Source organism: Myotis davidii, unplaced genomic scaffold (assembly GCF_000327345.1).
Source record: "Myotis davidii unplaced genomic scaffold, ASM32734v1 scaffold461, whole genome shotgun sequence".
NCBI lineage: Eukaryota > Metazoa > Chordata > Mammalia > Chiroptera > Vespertilionidae > Myotis > Myotis davidii.
In genome coordinates, this window is record NW_006295825.1 from 616630 (window position 1) to 634915 (window position 18286).

An 18286-nucleotide genomic window follows, 5' to 3' on the forward strand; every position below is an offset into this window, starting at 1 on the left:
TCTGCGCGAGCCCCGGGTGTCTGCAGGTGATCCTCCCTCACCAGGCGGTTGGGGCGCCGATCTGGTGGCTTGCCAGCCCCTGGCAGGCTTGTTTTTAAGATGAAGGCCCACCTCAGAATCTTGACCCTGTAGGTAGGTTGCGGCCCAGCAGTCTGCCCGTTTGGCGAGTCCATTCCCACACCGACACTCCAGAAGTGCAGGGAGCTTCGGAAGTGCCACCTCCCGAAGGCTCGTGTTGATCTTCCCCGCCCACCGGCCTCTTCCCCGGGGCTCGCCAGGCATTTACTAGCCGCTATTTCCTCGCTCGTATTGCCGCTTGAAACAGCTCTAGTATTGCAAACCTAGAAGAGACTCGCACATTCTCCCACTGTGCGAAAAAGGACAACGAGGCCCGAGAGAAAGGACTTGTCGCAGAGTTCCCAGTAGATTTTCTTCCTGGAGTGGTTATTGGATACACAGCTTTGACTGGAAGGAGAGATTTAGGCCCACCAGGACCTCTTCCCAGATCTTTGCGTAATTCAGCCTCAGTACAATGGTCCTGATAACTCCTACTGCACCCTTCTTCAGGATTTTTTTTATACATATTTCATTGATTTTTACAGAGAGGAAGGGAGAGGGATAGAGAGTTAGAATCATCGATCAGCTGCCTCCTGCACACTCCCTACTGGGTATATGCCCGCACCAAGGTACGTGCCCTTGACCGGAATGGAACCTGGGACCTTTCAGTTCGCAGGCCGACGCTCTATCCACTGAGCCAAACCAGTTAGGGCTTCTTCAGGATTTTTAAGTCCAAATGAAAGCCCTTTGTAAACTGTAAACTGAAAAGCTTTGTACACAACTGTGACATATATCAAAATAATACGCACTTTTCCTCAGGACAGTTGTGATAGCCTACAGTTATTTACGTTCTCAAAGCACTACAGGACCTGCAAAGGCACCTAAAGTGTGTGTGTGTGTGTGTTGATGACCTCCAAAGCCTAAATTTCTTTATGCTCCTGGAAACACTTCCATTTTTCTTGCCTTCAGTGTCTCAGTACTAGGTAGAGAAGCTCAAGCCTAAGGAATCTGCCCTCAGTGGCATCAGAAGATGACACTTGCCTTTTTAAAGGCCTCGCTTGTGTTTTTTCCCCCGAATCGCTTGATCTGGGCTAGTGGATCATTGCTCAGTCAGAACACCTGTGCACCCCAGAGGATGGGGCTGGAGGCTTGCTTTGGTCATTTTCTTAAAAGACAGGGAAAGCTTAAGACCCCCCACCCTTCTCCCGGGAGCTGCAGGGAGATTAACTGTTTTCACTTATGATGCCAACTTTTTACAGCATGGATAGTAAATTTTCCCACACCAGTGAAATAGTAAGGAAAATGTTCTTAATTCTTCTTTTCTAGGTTGAAGAATTGGCCCTCCAATCAATGATTAGTTCTAGAAGAGAGGATGAGATGCCGTCTTCTCCAGCTGCACAGGAACAGTCACATGATGTAAGCTTAACCAAGTTTGGGCCTAGGGAGCAAATGCAAAGTCCATTCTGCTGTTCGTGTAAATTACATTATCAAGACAAAAGGACTCTGGGAAGTACTGATAAGAATATTCTAGTTTGATAAACTGGCTATTCGATATTGCTGTTTTAGTCAGGGAACAGCCTTGCTGGTTACACCTTGATTGATTTAATATTGACTTATTAATTAGGTACTTGTATTGCCTCCACATCCTAGTCATCCATCCTCGAGTCTAGTTACTTTAATGAACCCAGGGAGAGTGGAGATCTTTGCAGGATATGTCAAACCTCTTGCTGCTCCACGAATAAGTTTGGGTTCAAAAATAATGTAGCTTCATCTACAAAGCATAGTGCTAAAAAGTGAGTTCTGCCCTCATTGTGTCCTCCTCTTACCAAAGGCCCACTTTAAATCAGTAAAATCATCTTCCTAAATATCCCATAGTTTAGCAGCTCTCTCAGTTGTGTGTGAAGCCACTTAAACCCATTTGAAAGCAGCATAATTCTTATGTAAGAAACACTGTTGTAAATCAGGTAACATTCTGTCAAATCTAGGGCATTTATCCTCCCATTTTGGCAATGCGGGTTGGGATGGAGGGCCGACAGGGTAGAATTTGGAGAAACAAGAAAGTGGCCATACCTCTTAGTGGTAAATACTGGGAATGAATACACAATTGATATTTGGTTTTAAACCATTTTTAAGAATTTGCTGTTTTGAGACTAGTGTTCTCCTAATTCATAATGTCCTTGGCTAAAGCAGATGGTGGTGCATGTAGACAATGAAGCATCAATCAACCAAACTGCACTGGAGCTGAGCACAAGGAACCATGCATCAGAAGAGGAGGAGGAAGAGGAGGAAGAAGAATCAGATTCGTGAAGTGGGGAAAGAGCCAGGGTTAGTTGCACAAATTAAATTTCTATGTCGCAGAAACTTTCTAAAGTATTCTTGCCCTGGGCCCTATGGCTTACTTTAAAAGGAAGCAAGACCTTTAGGAGGATGTGTATAATAATTCAAGTTTCAGAATGCTTTAACAAAAATTAGTGACATATAGAAAAGCAAAGATGCAATGTCTTAGCATTGAGCAATATGGGTGGTGCCGTGTCTGTATTCTGGTCAGATCTAGTATTTGTGTTCAAAACAGAAGATTTCCTCTGAAATGCTATTGAGCAAGTTTGGCATTTGCCAAAAGGGCAGAGTGTAAGTACAAGGCAGCCTTTTCAATCAACAATGCCTCTTTTAAGCAAACCAATTAAAGGCTGTTTGCATACCATTGAACGCTTGTAAACATAGCTAAAGTCTAGGAGAGAAAGATGACGAGGACAGAACACCACTGGAGAGCACCAGATGTTGCCACCTCTCAGTGACATCGCAACATACTGCCACTGCGGACTGTTTTGTGTGGCTGTAATCACTTTTATCTAGGTTGAGACATCACAATGATAAAATGTGCATAGAAATAAATTGTAGATGAGTAGCCGTCATGCAGCTAGCTGGTTTCGATAGCAACAGGGGAGCGGATCAGTCCCTCCTCTAGGGAAAACAGGCCAGCCAGCAGGATGATTTAAAACCCACTTCTGAACTTCGGAAGAAATGTGCCATTAAGAAGGAATCATTATGCTTGGGAGATTGGATTTTTATAATAAAGAGATGTTAATTACAGAAAAAGTGTTTGTTAAAACTTAGTGTTTGAAGTTGAGATTTATTTCTGCATACTGTCCATTTCCCATTAAATGTACAGTTAAATAGTTACTTAACTTTATGAAAGTTATTTGCCCTGTCCATGCAATAGAAAAGCCAAACAAAACAGAGAACCTCCTCAAGCAGGACGTCTTATGTAACTGTTCCAGAAGAGAGAACATGGATATGTTTGTTAATCAACATTTCATTAAAGTTATTTTGAGCTACTCTTATAGGAAGTAGCAGGAAGTTTAAATGAACATGCTTTGCAGAAAATACAATGTGAAGATAGTTTTTCAATAAAAAGCCTCAAGGCATACATTTTGGGGGTCCAACTTAAAATATGAGCATGGGTTTCTAAGAGCTAGAAAATCTGATCGCTTGCCCTCGCACATCTTTGCAACTCTCACTTTCCCATCTGTACAATGAGGGTATTTGTACCTGCTCTCGCGCGCGGGTTCCTGTGAGATGCTAATAACATACTGAAAAACCCAACTACTGTTGGTGTTTCAGGAAGAAGTTTGAGGAAGGAATTTGGCATGCAGAACTCAACATAGCAAGACTGATGCAGAGAGCATTGTTCTTGAGAATGAGATCTTAGCAATTACTGGAAAAGAATCCTTTACTTCTCAAAATGTAGTATGTTTGGATATGAATAGAGAATTTAAAAACAGCCCTCAAAAGATACAGGTCACATCACTCCTTCTGTCTCAGACAGAATTTACCCGCTTTAATGAGACATTCTCAGTAGTGGTTGCATTTTACCTGTTAGCAAACGACAGTATGAGGAAGGTGTGGGTCTTAAACCTCAGCCTGAATATTTATGTCAAAAATTATACGGTAGACTGTTGACTTAGAACAGATATTAGCCTCATAGCAAGAAAAAAATATTGACTAGCTAAGGCAGCAGTATACAACCCTGACCAGTTTTTAAAATCCTGGCCGAGTTCCAAGCTCTGATAGATCTGGAGTGGAACTATCTGCTCAGGAGACTTACTCAAATTCTGTTTTTAATTTGAAAACAAAATAGGCTTTTTGTTTTTAAATATACAGGGTGGGGCCAAAGGAGGTTTAGTTATTCGTATGGAAAAACAATGAACATCTGAATAAACTTGCGTACTCGCAACTGTAAACCTACTTTTGCCCACCTGTATATTCACTTTGGTTTTCTATAACCTGCCCTGTCAAAAAAGAAAATGAGGTCTGAAGAGGTGCTGACCAGGCAGCCTCACATGGACCTCAAGTTCCAAAAGTCACTTTCCAAAGAAGGAATGGGTACCAGTGGCCAGCTCGGATCTAGCTTTTTTTGTGACCTCACAGACGTAACAAAACTAATGCCAGATATTCCTCCTCTTCAGAAGGTGTAAAGTGTAACTAGTGAAAGAGGGAAACCATTGCTCAGTGGAGCAAAGCAGCATGGACAGACCATCCCAGTGGAGGCTCCAGTGCCAGCCAGGCGCGGTTCACCACCAGCAAGGCACTCCTGCGAGCATGCTGGCAACCCTCCCAGCCCACCCACCCACTGCTTTTCCCTTACATAAAGAGACAGAAGGAGCAGATGGGATCTATTCACAGGTCCACGGGAAAGGTGGTTGGAAGATTCACAGATTAGGGTGTTTGCTGAGAAGAGTTGGACAAAGCCCAAAGATTGGAATTTCAGGAAGCCCTATTAGTTTAGTCCAAAGCAGTGACGTCCTCAGGGTGGCATTTTCACCTTTCAGACCCCCTTTTCTGTCTTTATCTTTCCCCTCACAAATAATGCTTGGCTAAATCACCTGATTTCTTATGTATTAGAGACACCACAAAAGTAGAAATATATCTTTCAGCCTTTTAACTTGATAGTATATTTATTAGAGTAAGAGATTAGATTTGTTAAACATTTGCATTAAAATGGTTAAAAGGATTTTCGTACAATTTTTAGGCACTATACACACTTGTTTACAATAGCATCATTACTTGAATTTGGGGAAAGGTAAATCGCATACATTTTAATGCCTTGATACACTTGTAACATTCAAAGTAACTCCATTTTAGAAACACTAATCCAAACTTAAAGAGACTGATACCACTAAGTATCCACATAGTATATTTAAAAATAAATATAGAAATATAACCAGAAGTCTATAAATCATCAGAATAGACAGACTGGTGAAGCCCCAATTATCATGGCAGTGAAGGGCTCTGACTAGATTTTGATGGAAATTGCTGAATTCTATACCAAAAGCAAAAACATAATAAAATACCATGACATACACGTTCTGATGCTTATTTTCATAGCAGCAAAGCATGCTTCACATGCACTGCCTGTGAAGGCTCTCACAAGGCTCCTTCCTCAAGTAGAAAGAAGGTACGCCCAGCAAGAATGAAGTACCACCAAGTATGAAAAGAATCCCCCAAAATACAGGTGGCCAGCCAATCATGGTGAGGGGAGAGCAGTGCAATATTCAGTAAGAAAGACTACTCACAGTCGCCAAGGTTTCACTGTAATTCAACGTTGCACATGTTTTGAACATTGACACACACAAAATAGCCCCAAGCACAAAGCCAATCCACTCAGGGAATAATAACAGAATAGGGATGGTAATATTAAAAATGACACAAATAGAATTTTGGCACATGCTGAGTTCATCCTTTGTCGTATGTGAAATGCAATCTGAACAGAGGCACGGGAAAGGCCCGAGAGCAACATGACATGCCACTGGGCAGGGACTCGCTCTTTGCTGTTCCCTAAATGCTTAGACACCAGCCGCATGGGTTGGTGTGCTGGGCTGGTTAAGGCCGATGGTGGAGCAGAGCCAACCTGCAAAATCCACTTCCTCAGCATCAGATCTCTTGATAAAAGCATGAACCTGCATGTGAGGAAAGAGAGGAAGTAATGTTAAAAAAACACACCAAGAATTCAAGAGTCCTGGTAGGTCTAGAGCTCATGCCACATCTGGAAGGAGCCCCTGGAGCCTGCCCTTGAGCAACGGTGGGGGCCAGAAAAGCAGGGCCAGCTGAAGAACAAAGGTCCAGCCCTGCCTGGCTCTGCCAGTCACGCCAGCTGTGAGGCCTGGGGTCCTTTGCTCGCTTCCCTGAGCCCGCTCTCTGAGCTGTAAAATCGGGATAATAGCTCTGCCTTCAGCGTCTCACTCCACTGTTAGAAGGAACAAAGGAACTGATGGACTTGAAAGTGTATATTACACTGTACAGGCTCTACAGCCACGTAAGCTCATACTAGTGTTAGTACTTCCCGACTCCTCCGGCTCCCACCACCACCAAACAAGAGGAGCCAAGTGCAGATGGGGAGGAGCATTGGGGAGGGTGCTGAATATGAGGTGAGACAGTAGAAGAAAAAGAGCGTCCCCATGACTCCTGGACTCCCGGGTCTGCAGGGCCACCCCAGTTTCTCCTTTAAACTGATGGGAGGGAGGACAGAGGGGACTGAGATCTGGTATCCTGCAGCAGGGCCAGCTGCACTGCCGTGATCAAGGCAGAGCAGAGAATGGGCTCAGGAAGTACTGGATGGATGACTGACAGAACAGATGAATAAACAGGTAGTATACGAATCTGAAATAAATGGACTTACCATGAGTTGCTTCAAATCTGCTCTCTCTGCAGGGTTTTTTATTAAGCTTAAAAGAAGAAAGATAACATGAGAGCTGCTGCCTAGAGCTGCTTCTAACTCCCAATTACTTCTGTTTGCCTGCCTGTGCTCCCCACACCCCAATGGCTCTGAGGAGTGCCTGAGCCTTATTCACCTTCCTGTTTGTAGCACAATATCATGCCCACAGAATATTAATAAATGCTTGCTGAACTAAGGTCAAAAAGCAGTATGCCAATCCATGTAGAGCAAGTGCCAAAAGTAGTGGCTATTTTACCGACTGCAATTGTCAGGTGGGGTGGGGAACCTTACAAAAATGGGTACTCTTCCAGATAACAGGGAGCCAACTTACCATTTATTCACAAAATCTTGAAATTCCAGACTGAATACTCCACTGGGCAGTTTTGGAGGAGGCTGCAAATACATGTCAACACATAAGAAATGTCAGGCCTGCTGCCCTGGCCAGTGTGGCTTAGTTGCTTTGAGTGTCATCCCATACACCGAAAGGAGGCAGGTTCAATTCCCTGTCAGGGCATTTACACGGGTTTTGGGTTCAATCCCTGGTAAGAGTGCATAAAGGAGACAACCAATCGATGTTTCTCCCTTCCTCTATCTCAAAACGAATGGCATATCCTCAGGTGAGGAATAAATAAAACAAATCTTTAATTAAATAAATAAATGTTTGGCTTCCTGCCCCAGGCACCTCTCCTCTCCAACCCTGTCTCTGGGCAGTGCTGCCTTTATCCAGTCAAGGAAAGGTCACGGGTCAGGGCCAATGGCTGGCTGCTGGGTCACTGGTGGAACCACTGGTCTCAAACCAGTTAGAACCACTCACCTGTTTAGTTACTGAACAAATCACTGTTCCTCTTGAGTTTCAGTTTACCCTTCTATAAAACGAGGAGGGCCTCATGGCCTTTCCCACCTCACACTCTACGACAGTAAATCTTGGAATGTGGCGTGGGAATAGCCAGCAATTAATAGCAGCAGCTAGGGGCATGTGCAGCCACCAGGCACACTCCAGCTCAGGCAGCACCTGTGAAAGTCACTGAAGGCTAACTAGCTAAACAAAATGTATATCCCCCTTCTAAGCCCTGAAGGAGCAGAGAAAGGTTAATAAAACATTAACTGGCAGAGGCTGGGTCTGGAAGAATGTTAGCTGCATGCTCACTCCGGGAATGAAGCTGTTTGCAGTCACCAGAGCAAGAACACTGGCCATAGCTCATTTTCCAAGGGTGCATGGTGGACATCACTCAGGGCTACCAGGATGAGGCCCTGCCGCACCCTGCTCCTATGCACCACACAGCTCAGAAAACATGACCCACACATGTGACCTGCATTGGGCTGTGTGCAGCTTCCTTGTGAGATGACACCCAGACCCAACCCAGGATGCCATTGTTCTGTTGGGTTACCCAAATAAACAGGTGGTTCAAGGCTAAAAGTTAAATAATAACACTACCAAAAATTCTAGCCTAGCCCTCTTCCCGTGAATGCCTTATAAGAACAGCAGGTGAGCCCTGACCAGTTTGGCTCTGGATAGAGCGCTGGCCTGCGGAGGGCCCCAGGTTCGATTCTGGTCAAGACCATATACCTTGGTTGTGGGCGCATCCCCAGTAGGGAGTATGCAGGAAGCAGCTGAATCGTTTCTCTCTCATCAATGTTTCTAACTCTCTCCCTCTCCTTCTCCCTTCCTCTCTGTAAAAAAAAATCAGTAAAATATATACATTTTTTAAAATATATTTTTATTGATTTTTTACAGAGAGGAAGGGAGAGAGACAGAGAGTTAGAAACATCGATGAGAGAGAAACATCGATCAGCTGCCTCCTGCACACCCCCCACTGGGGAAGTGCCCGCAACCCAGGTACATGCCCCCGACCGGAACTGAACCTGGGACCCTTCAGTCCGCAGGCCGACGCTCTATCTACTGAGCCAAACCGGTTTCGGCTAAAATATATTTTTTAAAAACAACAGCAGGTTGCCCAGCCAGGTGTAGCTCAGTGGTTGAGCATCGACCCAGGAACCGAGAGGTAACCGGTTCGATTCCCGGTCAGGGCATATGCCCAGGTTGCGGGCTCAATCCCCAGTGGGGGGCGTGCAGGAGGCAGCCCATCAGTGATTCTCTCTCATCGATGTTTCTATCTCTCTCTCCCTCTCCCTTCCTCTCTGAAACAATAGAAATATATATATATATATAAAAAGAACAGCAGGTGAATAAGCCTAATCTGAGGCCAAGGACTAACACCCAGCTTAGACCCGCCCTGCAGACTGCTGCTGAGGGAAATATGAAGGGAACATTCACAGGTGAAACCAGAGCTTGGCCTCCAGAGGCCAGGCCAGTGCTGAGTAGGAGGGGGCCAGGCAAGGGAGGGAATGTGCACCAGCAGAGCGTGAGGTGCATGCACCTGTCGCCACGCAGCCCAGCCTCCTGGGAAGTTATAGGGGTCGGGGGGTTGGGAGGAGTAGGTGCTAAGGGAGGAACAGCACTAAGTGGGAGGAATCTGAGCCACTTTCATCCTGGAGCCTGTTTCCTCACCTATATGAAGCAGTGCTTGGAGAATGATTAGGAAACTGTGAAAATATGGAAGAAAGCAGTGCGTACTAGGCAACTGGCAGCTCATGTATAACCTCAGGCCCTCTCTTCCCTTACCATGGCTCCCAAGCACCACTCTCAGCTTAGGTCCCAGCAGAGGATGGCTTCCTGACTACCACCAATGCAATGCACACGGCCTTTTCTGCGTCCTCAAGCAGCCAAGATCAGATCCTGGACTTCTTTTCTATGTCCCATGGCGCTGAGCTTACAGCTGGGCAGTCAGGAAAGAGAGGTCAGTTAACCTCACTGGACTGAGCCAGAGTCAGCGATTTATTAACTGCTAGGGAGTGTCGGGATCTTCCCTGTCGGGTTTGTCACAGATAAGGGGACCTTTATGAGCCTTTTGGGGTCTGGTTTTAGAGAGCAGTAACAAAGTATGAAAAGTTACTCCACTAGTCTCTTGAAGAAGAAAACAGGATGATGCCCTTTCCTATACACCCAGCTGAATGGGGCCTTCAACTGCCTTCCAAACACACCAGAGCTTGTGCATACTGTCCACTACCCATGCTGCTCCTGGGGCCAGGAGTGCTCACCCCGTCCTCAGAAATCCTGTCCTGAGCCCAGCCCAGCTCCTCCAGCCCCGCCCCACCCCCTCTAAGCAACCATGGTGCTAGTCCATAGCTTCCCGTACCTCCCAAATCCACCCAAATTTGATGAATGCTTATCAATCTCTTCCTTCCTTGATCCCTCTTTTTCTTTTTTTAACCATTTAAAAATTTTTATTACTTTTTAACGGGAAAGAGCAACATCGATTTGTTGTTCCACTTATTTATGCACTCACTGGCTGATTCTTTTATGTGCCCTGACTGGGGATCGAACCCATAACCTGGCGTTTCGGGACAAAACTCTAACAAACTGAGCTACCTAGCCAGAGCTATCATTTTTTTTCATTTAAACATACTGGTATACATATTTACAAATAATATGTATTCCCTGTATTAAAGTCAGCTAATAGCGACAAGCAAAAAGAAACCTTTAATCATCTATAATTCTATCTGTATTGTATTGCTTTTCTAGACTTTATATGCACATATATGCATATATACTATTTTTAAAATTGATTTTTAGAGAGAGGAAAGGAGAGAGTGATTATAATATACATACTATTTTATAATCTTTTTCGCATGCAACAATTTATAGTGAATATTCTCCATATTTCTACGCTGTAATTTTTTATGTTCATTTCTTTATTTTATTTTATTGTTTTAATCCTTACTCAGGACATGCTTAGAGAGAGGAAGTAGGGAGAGGAAAAGGGACAGAGAGGGAGAGAAAAGGAGGGAGGGAGAGGGGAGGAGAGGAGAGAAGGAGGGAAGTAGGGAAGGAGGGAGGGAGAGAAACAGCAATGTTAGAAACACTGAAAGAAAAAATAGAAACATTGATCAGTTGTCTCCCATATGCTCCTGGACTGGGGATAGACCCAGTAATCCAGGTATGTGCCTGACTGGGAATCGAACAGGTAATCTTTTAGTGATGGGACAGGCTCAACCAACTGAGCCACTCTGCCCGGGCTGTTCATTGCTTTTAAATGGCACAAGACAAACCTTATATTGCAATTATAAATGCATCTGTTTGCCTCCCCTGCACAATCTAACAGTCTTTAAGACCAGGGACTTTGGATTTCCCGTCTTTGGATCTTCACCACATTCCTGCCACCCCAGTCTTTAGCACATAGAGCAGGCACAGAAATGAAGACATGAGAATGTAAATGGGTAACATGGAGGCTCCTGAATCTGAGAAGAGAGGAGGGACTCAAACTTACCTGAAGATGTTCCCTGGGGAAGGGATTCCTGCAGCCTCTAAACCAGCAACTCGATTCCAAAAGCATGATGCACAAAGCAGAACCCATGATCCGGGTCCCAAGCAGCCCACATTGTGGGAACGACTCCCGGGTTTCCCAGTCAATTCAACTGTGAGTTTTTCTTAAGAGGACCAAGTAGATTCCATGGTCAAGGAAACTGCAGTACTTACCTCGTTGACTATGTAATCCAATAACTCAAAAATTGCCATGGGCGGTCGGCTGTCCATTCCATAAGCTACAGATTTTATAAAAAGAAAGAAGAAAACACTTCTCAGAAACAGATGGGAGAAGTCTTTGCCAGTAAGAGGCTAGGTGTTGGTCGTGGATCCCGGGGACCAGTATAGGGTCGTGGACAGTAAAGAGACACAACAGCCACAGATCAGGCCTGAACACACAGGGGACCAGCAAAGGTCACAGAGCCAGCCAGCCATGGTATGAGTCTGGGCTCTGCCACATCAAAGGATTTTTACTTTGGGCAAATTAATTGTCCCTGAGCCTAGTTTTGAGCTTTGGATAATATTTATGTCTGCCCTTCCTTATATTGAGAGAGGAGCAAATGAGATAATACTAAACAACTAAAAAACTTAGTTTTAATTCTCCCTGAACTTGTTTTTTTTTTTCCTTTTATATTCCTGAGTCACAGACCAGCCTGAGGGGCTGCAGTCACCAGCCTCTCCAATGCTTCTCCCTTCATACATGCCCTCTCCCATGCGGGCCTTATGAGGATAAAGATCAGGTCTCCCTGGTCAGACCTCTATTAGAAGATGGCTGGGCCAGGATCTTCTGAGTACCAGCTTTACTCGCCTATTCCGGTTCAAAGAGGCAGGCAGTGCTGCACAGTGCTCACCACCTCGGAGTCAGAATTGGCCAATCCCAACTGTATGTGGCCTTTGCAAGTCAAGCACTCTGTGCCTGTTTCCTCATATCTAACATAGAGATTATAATAGTGCTTACACACAACTGTTATTAAAATTAGACAATGGTAGGTAAATCCATGGAGACAGAAAATAGATTGCTGGGGATGAGGTGGGGGGAGTTGGGAGTGAATGCTAATGGAGATGAGGTTTCTTTTTGTAGTGACGGAAATGTTCTGGAATTACATAGTGGAGATAGCTGCACTACATGGAGGAATATACTAAACACCACTGAACTGAACACTTTAAAATGTGTGTTTTATGTTATATGAATTTTATCTCAGAAAAATAATCTACCTAAAATAAAAAGAAGAAAATGTCATGATTTTTAAAAATTAGATAATGCACACAGGTGCAAAGTGCAGTGCTGAGAACATAGCAGCACTCAATAAATGTAGGAAGTTGTTGGTTTAACAGTAATTTCCTACACTTACCTGGAGACTTCTGCCCTGCTTCCCCAGCCCCAGCCTGGCGTCCTGAGACAGGGAGCCAGCCCTCCAGAAATGACCGACAGTAAGCGACCCCCACACTCCAAGCTGGAGCACATCATGACACTCACAGCTAAGGGGCCTCCCAGGGGTCCTTGGCCGGGGTGGTGTCTCAGCCGCATCTCCCTCCACCTGGCACCCAAACATCAGCTCCAGCTCCTTGGCATCTGGAGGAGGGATGGGATACCTCCCAACCGCCATCTCAACCAGAGAGAGCCCCATGCTCCAGATGTCCGACTGCACGGAGTAATGAGTCCCCTGGAGTCTCTCTGGCTGCAGGAGACAGAAATCATTACAAATACCTGTGAGCCAACCTGGGCCCATGCAGAAGAGGGGTGGAGTCCCTCAGTGGGAGCCTCAGGACTTCCTGCCCCCCTGAGACTTGCCTGCACTGCAGGAGCGTGGGCTTCCCCTGGGTCTGCTGATACATTTCATTTTCTTTTGCCCTTTTCTCTCCAGAGTTCACATGTCAAGTTAATACTTCCACTAACCTACTGAATTTGGCCTTCTGCCTGTCCCTAAACACTGTGCTTACCAGTCCTAGCCAGCTCTCATGGCTCTGACCCCTCCTCAGTTCTCTGTCTCCCTGTAACCTGCCCAGAACCGCATCCAGCCCAGCTGTGGTTGCAGCGCTGCCCAGCCTGGCCACTGTCGTGCATGGGTGGGCACTCTGTCCAGAGCCCAGCATAAGAGGCTCACCTTGTTACCTGAGTCTGAAACATGAAGCTTCTGGAACATGGGTCATGAATGAGATGGTGCAGTGAGTGGAAAGAAGTTCGAAGCCCAGCTCTACCAATGACTCCCTGCTTTTGGAATGGCAGAAAAGCAAAACGATCTGGGTTCAGAAGACAGGGGTTCAAAGCCCACTCTGGGACGTCTAAGCTACATGATCCTGAGCCTCTATTCCCACATCTATAAAATGGGAGCTGGCAATGATGGTAACAACAGTAATAACATAAAATACGCGCCCTACTTACTAGGGTGATCAGGGAGTTCAAACGAAAATACATGTTGTATGTTGCAAAATACTGTATGAGTTGTTACTTGTGGGAAGAGGCAAAGAAAAAGAATATAGTGCTATATAAAAGCATTATTGGAAATAGCACATGTATTTCAAAAACTGTATAAAAATCCTTATTCTGACCATCATACTTTTTTTTTAAAGATTTTTAAAATTGCTTTTTAGAGAAAGAGAGAGGGGAAAAAACACTGATGTGAGAGTGGAACATCAATCAGCTTCCTCCTGCCTGGCCCCTTTTGGGGATCAAGCCCGAAACCCAAGCATGTGCCCTGACTGGGAATTGAACAGGCACCTTTCAGTGCACTGGACGACACCCAACCAACTGAGCCACACCAGCCAGAGCCATCATACATTTATTTAGACAACAAATTAACTTCTCTCATAGGATTTTTCCCTAACTCCAACACTGGACTACTTTGGAACTGACCACATAACCACAAAAACTCAAACCACTAAACAAACCCCTGGATCAATAAGTCCCAGGCCCTGCTAATTAATTTTGAATTTGAGAGTTGGCAGTTGAGTGGCCGGCAGAGAAAGCGTTCTGAAGGGCCGTGGGTTTCATGTTTAAGACTGTGGGTCACTGGAATGGAGGGTGGAGATGTGGGTCAGCGCTGGTTGGGCGATGCCAGCAATGCCTGGAGTTGTGGTGGGGAGGGGCAGGCGAGAAGAAATGAGGATGTGAATGTGAACTTCCACCAGGGAGGCCTGGGACAGCTTACAAATCCTACCTGAGAAGCAAGTGAGGGAATGCGTGCAAAGGGAGACTGACTAGCAAGAAAGAGATCTAGCTTTCAGTCCTGGCTCAGCAAGGTAAAGCAAGCAGGTCATTTAACCTCCCTCAATCTGGATTGCCTCAGCTTTAAAATGGGAACAAGCACATGGATCAAATGAGATCACTCAACGATGTAAACGTGCCTGAAAGATAACTCATAAAACACTCTCTGTTCAAAGACGCCCGAGCCTCTGTGCCTGGCCCTCCAATCCAGCCTGCACTCGTGTTCGCCTCCTGCTCCCTCTAACGCTCCTCTGCTCTGCTCCACTCAGCACTCGCCTCCCGCTCACTCTAATGCTCCTCCAATCTGCTCCACTCAGCGCTCACCCAGTCAAGCCTCCCCCTTTCTGAGTCATCCTACGGAGCGTGCTAGCCACTTCCCACCCATTCAGTCAACCAAACATTCACCCACTCACCAACCATCCCCCCTCAGCACCCACCCTGTGCCAGGCCCTGAGCCAGAGCCTGGGGACAACACAGACACCTACAGTCGTATCCCTGCCCCAAGAGCTTGCTGTATGGAGGAGGGAGGAGAAGAGCTGGTGCTGCCATGGTCGTGGGCACAGCTTGACACAGAGCTCTGGTGGCAGTGGGAACCGCGGAGTTGGAAACAGGAGGGAAGACCTTCATGACCAGGCCCAGAACCCCAATTATGCTCAAGGCCTATGAAAGGCTAAGACCATCTATCTCCCTGTTAGACTGAAATCTCCTCAGGAAGGGACCATAATGCTTCACCAATCATTTCTCCCCCAAACCCCCTATCACCAGATTCTGGCTCCACAGGAAAAGACACCCATTTAGTTCCTATCCCTGACCAGACCAGAAGCTCGAGAAATGGAACCCATTGCTCATACCGACATGTAGGACCTTGTGCCCACGAAGGAGTTGGCCATGGAGTCGATGAGCTGCCCGCTGACTCCAAAGTCACAGAGCTTGATCTCCCCACGGGAGTTCACTAGGATGTTAGAAGGCTTGACATCTGCAGGGAAAAGAAAATTGAAAAGTAGGCAACTGCCCTGACCATGTGGCTCGGTTGGTTGAGTGTCGTCCTGTGCACCATAAGATCACCGGTTCAATTTCCAGTCAAGGCACATGCTCAGGCTGCAGGTTCAGTCCCCTGTCTGGGTGCACACAAGAGGCAACCGATCAATGTTTCTCTCTCACATTAATGTTTCTCTCTCTCTCTCTCTCTCTCTCTCTCTCTCTCTCTCTCTCCCCGACCCTCTCTCCCTCCTTCCCTCCCTTCTTCTCTCTAAAGTCAATAAAAACATATTTGTTAATGTAGAAAAGAAAAAGCAAAGTATGAAATTGACACAGGTAGGCTGGGGAGAAGAAAAGTCAGCATCCCACAGACAGACCAGCCCTGACCATGAGTCTCAGGACATACCCCTGCCCCCATCAGAGTCAGCCCTCAGACTGCAAACACTTGATACCAAGACCTCCTATTCCCCCCATTCAGGGTTCGAGTAAAGACTGTCAGGAGAGGGAATGGCAAGCTGCTATAGAAGCAGAGCAGAAAGCCAGGATATTTCAACTCTTTGAGAATCCCGACTTGGCCAGATGACCATTAGAAGGAGTCAGTCACCATGAATAACCAAGATTTCAAAGTCTGTTGCTTCAACCGTCCCTTTTAGCAGAGCATGTGGGTTTTAGGAATATGTGTGGCAGTGGTTAGGAGCTATCATGATTCTTTCACTAAAGTCATTTCGCTAACAGCTTACACAGCAGTGTCTACCTGTTAGTCAAGGAGAGCTGGAGAACTAGAAAGGCCTGGAAAACTCCTCGCTGTGTTCCAGGCAGTGCCCCCTGGACCAACCCCATCCCTCTTCCCTGCACATAGACCTTCCCACTTCCTGCCCTCGCTGCACTGGGCCCTTTGTTTTCTTCCACCGTCTCCTCTAATTCAAGCAGCTGACCTGTAAAGTGGGCAGACCAGGGCCAAGTATTATTCTCATTTACAGGTGGGAAAACTGAGGCTAGGACTTTGTGGGCAGACATCAGCAAACATGAGACCCACTCAAGAGCAGGCCACAACCAGGGACAAAGTCATAAACCATGACAGGGAATCTTTGTCAGAAGTAATAGAGACACTATATAGAACATCAGAGAATCAGGGTATAAACCAAATCCCCATAATTCTAACCTACCAGAACTGCTATTAATATTTTATTTTTCCCTTTAATACTCTCATATGAATGTATTTATTTTTAAACAGATTCTAACAGCTCTATTTAAGTATTTTTCCAAGAATAAATTGGGAAAAAAGATCACCCTTTCATATCCCAGTAGGTCCTTCCCCTACCCCACCCCCGCCTGGCCCATCATCTTCAGCTCAAATGGGGTCATAACCACAGCACCCCTCTCCACCTAACATCATCAGCTCCAAGAGAGAGGAATGTTGGCTGTCTGTCTCACCACTGTAACCCCAGAGTCAGGACTAGACCCTGGCACACACCAGGTGCTCCAAAACACAGTGAATGAAATATTTAAATTCACAATGTACCAATGTACACACTCCAAGCCATCTGAGCAGTCTTTCTAAGACCCAGCCCTCATAGGAAATAAGACCTTTCCAAACTCCTCTGCAACCCTGTGGCTCCTACATACAGACTTTCAGAACGTAGGCATCAGAAGTGGCCTTAGAGATCACCTGGCTCCTCCCCTTCATGGTGGCGATGAAATATCTAAGGCCCAAAGGAGTCCAGGGACTTGGCTGAGGTCACACAGCAAAATACTGAATGAAGTTGGAATCAGAACTCAGACCTTCTAATACCTAGACCTGTCCTCTTCCCACCTACCGTAATGCCACATTACTCAACTGTTCCACTTATTCACATATATTCACTGAGCACCTACTACATGCCAGGCACCATGCAGGTATCAGGAAGACAATAGCGAGCAAACTGATCATGTCTAGTGTAAAATGAAGTATACACTTTAGTGTACTTGAGGAAACAAACAAAAACAAACTGACAAACCAATGTGTAACGTCAGATAGTCTCAAGTACCACGAAGAAAAGAAAAATAACAAAACCATGAAAAAACACAGACAGTGGAAGTGGGGTGCTGTTGTGACAGGGCAATGAGGGAAAGTCTCGCTGTGGCGATGATCCTTGAAGACAACAACCTGGATGAAGCGAGGGACTTGTGCGACTTCCTGGGGAATTACTTCAAGCACAAGGGGAGGTTATAAACGTTAGGAGGTCAGGGACTAACCTTTCTTTTTTCCCAGGCCTAACATTAGGACAAGCCCAGACAAACACTTTCAATCACGGAGGTCCTCCTTTCCACAGTACTGTCGCCCTTCTCAAACAGATGTGGACTAAAGGGGCCACATGCTAACCTGACAAGCTCAGGGGAGGCCTGCATGACGGTCTTGCAAACTCAGAGACCTAAAGTAACCACAAAAGATGGCCTGAAATTAAACTTTAACTAAAAGCAGTTATGGTGGGTAGTTACAACCTAGGCCATTATCTTCACTGACAAGGTCAACCTTTACCTTAATTAAGCCTGTCTTTTTGCATCTATAATAACATATCCCTGAAATGTCTGGGTAACTTGTAACTTCCCTTTTTCTGGACCCCTTGGGGCACAACCTAACGTGCCTGGGTGCCAGAATAGATACCACAAATTCCTTCATTGTTATCATGTTAATTGTTCCTACACCCACCTAAGTATGTGTCTATCATTTTACCTTTTATCCAATCCCAGGGGTTTTCCCCGCTTTGTTTTCTCTTGCCTCTCTAGTCTATCACCAGTGGATTTCATGTGACCCTCCTTTGATTGCAATGAATAAATACAGATGAGAAACTGCCATTTTCTGGAGCACTATCCCAATCCTTTGAGATACTGCTTCCCAGCTTTATTTGTATGGAATTACATCCCTCAGTTTCTAAGCTCCATTTCCCTTAACCCAGTCCTGGAAGATGTGCAGCTGCGGGCCCCACAGATG

At 45.8% G+C, this 18286-nt stretch overlaps 2 protein-coding genes across 2 annotated transcripts in view; one reads left to right on the forward strand and one right to left on the reverse strand.

Moving 5' to 3' along the window:
- Window positions 1–3484, forward strand: part of SNAPC5 (small nuclear RNA activating complex polypeptide 5) — a 3667-nt gene extending 183 nt beyond the window's left edge. Inside the window, exons 2-3 of the mRNA XM_006770754.2 lie at window positions 1382–1473; window positions 2248–3484. Of these exons, the coding sequence (XP_006770817.1) occupies window positions 1382–1473; window positions 2248–2364 (209 nt within the window). The 3' untranslated portion in view covers window positions 2365–3484. The remainder of the gene's footprint in view (window positions 1–1381; window positions 1474–2247) is intronic.
- Window positions 3485–4985: 1501 nt separating this feature from the next.
- MAP2K1 (mitogen-activated protein kinase kinase 1) overlaps window positions 4986–18286 on the reverse strand; it is a 61858-nt gene continuing 48557 nt past the window's right edge. The window contains exons 6-11 of the mRNA XM_015568477.1: window positions 15189–15313; window positions 12610–12811; window positions 11307–11371; window positions 7101–7162; window positions 6734–6779; window positions 4986–6014 (exon numbers count right to left, since the gene is read on the reverse strand). Of these exons, the coding sequence (XP_015423963.1) occupies window positions 5901–6014; window positions 6734–6779; window positions 7101–7162; window positions 11307–11371; window positions 12610–12811; window positions 15189–15313 (614 nt within the window). The 3' untranslated portion in view covers window positions 4986–5900. The remainder of the gene's footprint in view (window positions 6015–6733; window positions 6780–7100; window positions 7163–11306; window positions 11372–12609; window positions 12812–15188; window positions 15314–18286) is intronic.